General features: G+C 50.4%; 1 protein-coding gene across 1 annotated transcript; it reads left to right on the top strand.

The window, feature by feature from the left end:
- Window positions 1–368: 368 nt before the first annotated feature.
- On the top strand, window positions 369–6,471 carry LRATD2 (LRAT domain containing 2). The gene is made up of 3 exons (XM_032253332.1): window positions 369–831; window positions 1,379–2,599; window positions 5,410–6,471. Exon 2 carries the CDS (start codon window positions 1,475–1,477, stop codon window positions 2,405–2,407), a length of 933 nt encoding a protein of 310 aa, XP_032109223.1. The 5' UTR covers window positions 369–831; window positions 1,379–1,474; the 3' UTR covers window positions 2,408–2,599; window positions 5,410–6,471.
- The last annotated feature ends 475 nt before the right edge of the window (window positions 6,472–6,946 follow it).

Raw genomic sequence — 6,946 nt, 5'->3', positions numbered from 1 at the left:
AGGATCCTTTCTTGTGACCTTTAGGGCAAGAAATAAAGAAATATATTCCAGGAAAGAAAAGACGACTGTTCCCCGCCCCCAGATACTGTGGGGGAAAAGGAGGTGAAAGGGAAAAGGCGCAAACACCAAGCTCTCCCCTCGTCCGTCATTCCCACACTGGCAAGTTGTGTTTGCCTTCCAACTTCTGAGAGCTCTGCAGCTTCTAAGGCAAGCGGTGCTCACCGCGCCAGCCCAAGCCGGCGGGTGGATTACTTACCGGGGGATTTAAACCCAGTCCGGCGCGGGGGCGTGGCGGGGCAGAGCCCCGCTGCCCGGGTGGGCGGGGCGGGGGCGGGGATCCCGGCAGCTCGGCGCTACGTGAAAAAGACCCAAGCTCGGAGAGTGAGCGCCTGTCTCTTTAAATGCCACGGGCTGCGCTCCCGCCCGGGAGCCCGGAGCCGGATCTACAATCCGGTCCCTCCCGCTCCGGCGCTTGTTGCTCACCCGGTCCGAGCGGGAGCTCTTGCCGCCTTGGCTGTGAGGCTGCCGTCTTCTCTTCCTCGCGCCCCACTTCCCCCGAGAGCTGGCTGAGGAGGGGAGGCAGCCCCAGCTGGCGGGAGGAGGCACGTTGTGAACAGTGATCCCCCCGCCTTCAAGTATCGGGGCGCTACGCAGCCGCGGGGGAAAGACATGCCCCCCCTCTGTCCGCTGCGTTGCCCTCTGCCCAGCCTCGCTGCCGCCTGCGCCGGGAGAGAAGGGACTGCGGAGCCCACACCTGCAAACTCCCCCTAGGAGTCTCGGGGTGCGGCGGGGAGCCCTTCCCCAGGCCCCACGGCCTCCACCTCTCCGCGGGTGAGTTTGCGCAGGTAACCTGAGCCTGAGGGCGGGCGCGGGGGAGGGGCGGGCGAGCCGGGAGGAGGTAGCGCCGCAGGTGAGTCAGGTAGGGTGACTCACCTGCCCAGGTCGCGCCCTGAGATCCTCGCTCGGTCCCCTGGGGATGGATGTGTTGGTGAGAAGGAGGCGTACCAGGGGCTAGTCAGGGGCCGAGTCTGGGAGGGGAAGTTAGGAAAGGAGGGGGCATTGGAGTAAAGTTTCTCTTTCCTTCCCTCTTCCTGCCCAAGCTTGGCAGGTGGGGCGCAGGCGGAAGCAATAGAACCTGCTGATGCAATGGGCTTTTGCCAGGGCCAGGCGAAGGGCTGGGGACAGGGAGAACTGGACTTGCGCGGTCTCCTGTGACCGTGACCTTAGAGGTGGAGAAACGAGGGAAAGCTCGCTACACCCGAGACTCCCCCCTAAAATAGCTCCAGGTGCTGAGTCCTCACCGGTTCTTCCTTCGGAACAAAACGCCCTTTTCACGGAGGGGCTCCTACATGGCTTTCTTGCCTTCCTCTCCCAACAGGTGGCCTCAGCCCCTGTCCGGGTACCTGTGCCAATGACCCTAGTGGTGGTTTCGCTTTCTCCCCTCGCGGCGGTGTGAACGTGTGTCCGCAGCGTGATGGGCAACCAGGTGGAGAAACTGACCCACCTAAGTTACAAGGAAGTTCCCACGGCCGACCCGACTGGCGTGGACCGAGACGACGGGCCCCGCATCGGGGTCTCCTACATTTTCTCCAATGACGATGAGGACGTGGAACCGCAGCCGCCACCTCAGGGGCCAGATGGCGGCGGCCTGCCAGACGGTGGGGACGGGCCGCCGCCGCCCCAGCCGCAGCCCTACGATCCGCGGCTGCACGAGGTGGAATGCTCCGTGTTCTACCGGGACGAGTGCATCTACCAGAAGAGCTTCGCGCCGGGCTCGGCGGCGCTGAGTACCTACACACCGGAGAACCTGCTCAACAAGTGCAAGCCGGGCGACCTGGTGGAGTTCGTGTCGCAGGCTCAGTACCCGCACTGGGCCGTATATGTGGGTAACTTCCAGGTGGTGCACCTGCACCGGCTGGAGGTGATTAACAGCTTCCTGACGGACGCCAGCCAGGGTCGTCGAGGCCGCGTGGTCAACGATCTGTACCGCTACAAGCCGCTGAGCCCCAGCGCCGTGGTGCGCAACGCGCTGGCGCACGTGGGCGCCAAGGAGCGCGAGCTGAGCTGGCGAAACTCGGAGAGTTTCGCCGCCTGGTGCCGCTACGGCAAACGCGAGTTCAAGATCGGCGGCGAGCTGCGCATCGGCAAGCAGCCCTACCGGCTTCAGATTCAGCTGTCGGCGCAGCGCAGCCACACGCTCGAGTTCCAGAGCCTGGAGGACCTGATCATGGAGAAGCGGCGCAACGACCAGATCGGGCGCGTGGCCGTGCTGCAGGAACTCGCCACGCACCTGCACCCGGCGGAGCCGGAGGAGGGCGACAGCAACGTGGCGCGGACTACGCCGCCTCCCGGGCGCCCCCCTGCGCCCGGCTCCGAGGCGGAGGACGGAGAGGCGGTGGCACAGTGATGGGCGAGCTGAGCGCAGAGCTGCGAAGGGGAGCTGTTTGCAGTAGCCGTCGCTGCCCCTTTTCTCCCTCTCTTTCTCCCTCCTCCGCCACCGTCGGGGCCCCATCTGGGATTTCTGGGCCCTTTGGAAAAGAGTTGGTGAAATGCGCAGCCGGCTGTGGACGAGGGAGGAGGAAGGGGACAGAGGGAGCAGGTAGGAAACACTTTAGCCGGGTGCTGGGGGGTGGTGGGTCTCCCTCCCCTCCCTTAATCTGTCTTCCTTTCGGCGGTGGGGCAAACTGTGGACTTGCCTGGCACTAAATGCTTGTTAGATCTGGGTTTATAATCGGCCATTCTTAAGCACGTGGGGTTGGAGAAAAGTTCGGAGTACCCATTACTGCCATTGCTTCCTACCCTGGGTTTGGAAAAATCGTAGTACGAAGGCCAGAGCGGGTTTGTGGAGTCGCCACGACGGGGCCAGCCCGAGAGCTGCATATCTGCTTGGGTGAAGCAGAGCTGAGCTGTGTATGGGATCTAGGAGGCTGGGGTGATTTATTTTATGAGATCCCTGGAGCGCAGGGCTGGTGAATCCATGACAAGGTCTGGGAGCAGCAGACCAAAACCGCAGCAGCCTCCTATTAAGTGTAACAAATAGTTAAGCAAACTCCGGCTACAAACAAAGACTTTGCTACCTCCCTCCTCCACAACCCCCGAGTAATTAGTCTTCAGGAGCTGGCTCTTAGCTGAGGCTCCGGCTACCTCCTGCTCCACCCGCCCCTTCCCAGGTTACAAGTAAATCATTGTCAAGGGCCAGCCAGGGGAAGGTTTCAATTAAAGTTCTGTTCTGCTGCCTTTGTTTCTCCCCTGCTGTTGTAGGCACTTACGGCTGCGTTGTTATGAAAGGAGGGAATAGCCCTTTGTGTCTTTGATCTAATTAAACCTGCTCGGCTGTGTTCATCCGCAGGGCAGGTCACAGGGTTGGCTGTGCCACCCCATAAAATATCTACTGTGGAAGCAGCCACAAAGGGCTGCCCTGGCAGGAATTAGTTAATCTCTCCTTCCACTCCCCTTCCGGAAGAGTGAAGGGAGCCCTTTTAAAACAAAGATTTGGTAGTAATCCTGTGATTTTTTTTTTTCTTCCCCCACCCCCTCACTGGCCCATTCCCCCCTCACCCTCACTTTTATTCTCCTGGTGGTGAAATCTTAGGCTGAACATGTATTTCAATGGGAAGACACTTATTTTGCTATCCACACTTAATGCAATTTAGTTCAAGGCGTACAATCTTGTACTGTAGCAGTCTCCTGGTTGCCTGGAGAACACCCTCTTTAGAGACCTGTGTTAAATAAGAGGGGCAGCGTTGATCATAGGTGCCACCTGGTTAGTCAGCACCGAATCTGACTTTGGTGACAGTCCTAAAGCACAGTTGGTGATTGTGAGTTCTGTTAGTGGCGAACTGAGTAGAAACTGCTTGGTTTGCTTAGTATGAGACATTTTCCATCTAGCCTGTCTCTTAAATTTCTGTGAGATCTTAACGATGTATGCCTCAGTTGCAGAATAGCTTCTCTGCTGCATATTGCCATTGCTGTCTCAAAAGTTGAGTGGAGTTTGAGGTTTTTTTTTTTTTCTTTTTCCTCTCTTGGGAGTCATTATAAACTACTCTGTACAAGTCATTTTGTGATGTAATTCTTAACAGTTGGAATAGAATCGTAGCTGAATGGTCTACAACTGTGGCTATCCTAAGTAAAGGCAACAACATCTCTAAGTCAAGGCAACAAGACTTAAAGGATTTTCTAGTATACTTGTTTTACACACAGACGTTGAGGCCATTCTCTAAAAGTTCGGACCTTTGTAGCTCCTCAACATGAAAGGGCGTTAGCTGTGTTACTTGTTTTTACAGTGATCGCCAAACAGATCTGGCCACTTCGATTGTTAAAGATGAGCCACATTCTGGCCCTGATCTGGGACTTTGGAGGGAGATGAATTTCTTGTTGGAAATGTAGATCTAGTGTCCATATTTAATACTCTCACAGCTTTGTGTTTATTCTCTTTGCTCATCAAATAGCAGAGCAAGATAAACATGGGTTCAGACATTTAGGAGAACCTGCTATATCTAGCTGAGTTGGGTTTTCTTTCATGCTTAACGCGGTAGTAAAAGCAGAAGGTAGGCCAGGCGTGGTGGCTCACACCTGTAATCCCAGCACTTTGGGAGGCTGAGGCGGGTGGATCACCTGAGGTCAGGAGTTCGAGACCAGCCTAGCCAACGTGGCAAAACCCTATCTCTACTACAAATACAGAAAATTAGCTGGGCGTGGTGGGGGGCACCTGTAACCCCAGCTACTTGGGAGGCTGAGGCAGGAGAATTGCTTGAACCCGGGAGGCGGAGGTTTCAGTGAGCCAAGATTGCACCACTGCACTCCAACCGGGGTAACAGAGCAAGTAATGACCACTGTGTAGACAAGTGGGAGGGAAGAACAGAATGGCACTGTCCAGCTCTGGGCTAGCCAGCTCATTTTTCAACTCCGCCACCCCTGTCTCCTTCCTCTGTCCCAGGGTGGAAAGTGATGTATGGTGACACTGAAGTATAGCAGCAACTGTGTTATGAACAAACTGCTCTATGAGATCTCAACTTGAAGGAAAAGCTCCTACAAAATCCACATCAGCAGTAGCATTTTACCTCTAGAGAAGAGGTTTTCAATAACAGGGCTTGGAAATGAACTAGAATAGGAGATAGATCTCTTCAGATACTGCTTTCCCATATAATGCAAGCGTTTCTACAGGGCCCCAGAGGTGTGAAATATGTGACACTTAGGAACAGTGATTTTTATTGGGAATTTTCTTAGGGTTATAACACTTAAAACAAAAACCAACCAGTAACAGCTCCAGGAAAGGGGAATGAATCAATTCTTGGTTCTTTCCTCAAGACGGCAGTGTTGTGGATAAGTGTGTTTTTAATGTCCTGGCAATGGCTACATTTGACACTTTAGAAAAAATAAACATATTTAATAATTTTTGTTTCTCCTTAGGAATAAGACTTTAGAACTGTTTTGTACTGTGAATTACGGATGCTCTTTGAAGGAAAGAAATATCGATTCTAATGTTCTTCAGAAGCTCTGGCAGGGTAAGCAGGACATCGACTGGAACGTATGCTAAATGAAAGCAGACAAATTCTATTTTCTTACCTGAGCAAATATTTTATTGAAACTGCTTATGTATGTCAAAGGAGCCCACAACTTCAGCTACACAACTTTTTGTATTGAAAGAACTCCTACTTTTTGTAGCTTTTATTTCACATTTAATTTAAAATGACTTTAGCACTAAAATGCCTAGAAGATTTTACTCCAGACCTATAAGGAAATGTTTAGTTTTTATGAAAAATGACAAGTCAGTGGTTTAACTTCTCATGTCTTTGGCGCTTTGGCCCTAATAGCGCTGGACAACACCACAACCACATGGAAACATATTTTTGGAAGCAGAACTTTAATTTTATATAATGTATGCTATGGAGAGCTAAGAAAATTTAAGGACTACTTGTTTTCTATTTTTTTTCCTAATAAAATGCAATCCACTGTGTTGAAGACTGTTGATATCATGTGCTTGTCTAACCATGTTTTGTTTTATAAGTTAGAATAAAATCTAGTTGTGATCATGGTCATCAAATGGATTTGTTTGGAAAGCCACATCTTTGTGAAATGTTTTTTAAATCAGAGTAACTATAAACTGATTCATTCAGCTTTTCGTTTGGTTTTGTTCTTGCCTATCATACTTGTGACTCATGAAGAATTATGTTGGCAAACAGGATAAATTCCACATGCATTTTATTTCCCAGTGAGTTGTATAAACTTTATTTTTGTTGAAGGTTGTATGTTAAATCAATGTTACATTCTTATATCACTTCTTGAGAAGGAAGTTTTGACTTGAAATTATATCATTTCCTTCAAAATGAAGGGCAGTGCTTAGTTAAATAAAAGATTGATGATATCTTTTAAGCCATTTCCTCTTCACTATGTCTTATTAAAATAAAACCTGTCAAGTTCTTTTGAAAAAAATGCTATGAGGGTTTCCAATAAACCATCTATTAAAGTTCACTGGGTTTATATATTTTTTTCTGCTTGAATACCCTTTTTCTGACATTTTTGGTCCAAATTCAAGCTACTCAGTTTACTATAATTTATCTGAGAATATTAGTGTGTGTCCCCTTTGCATTGCACAGTAAACATTTTATTGAATTCATTTAGTGACTGAAAACCCTGCATTGCTTTGTGATAATCACTTATTGCTAAACTATCAGTGTTCATGAAAAATGTCTTGTGAACATACATTTTCAATACATACTGATTTTTCAGAATCCATGCAAAAACTGCTGGAAACCACACTTATTATGGAATCTACACTGGGGAGTGTGTTTAGTAATCCATCGGGAATCTGTGTGGTATCTTAAGTGGCTTCAGAGTTCCAGATGAAGGGAACGTATTTGCCACATAATTACAGAAAATGGGTGAACATAGTCGCATGGCACTGTTGGCATGAAAATGGATGCGGGTGCCAGTGGTTGGTAACGTG

This window comes from Sapajus apella, unplaced genomic scaffold (genome assembly GCF_009761245.1).
Source record: "Sapajus apella isolate SASKATOON/1434 unplaced genomic scaffold, GSC_monkey_1.0 scaffold3, whole genome shotgun sequence".
In the NCBI taxonomy this organism is placed as follows: Eukaryota; Metazoa; Chordata; class Mammalia; order Primates; family Cebidae; genus Sapajus; species Sapajus apella.
Note: the sequence above shows the minus strand (reverse complement) of the source record. Positions and strands in the feature narration are given on the sequence as shown.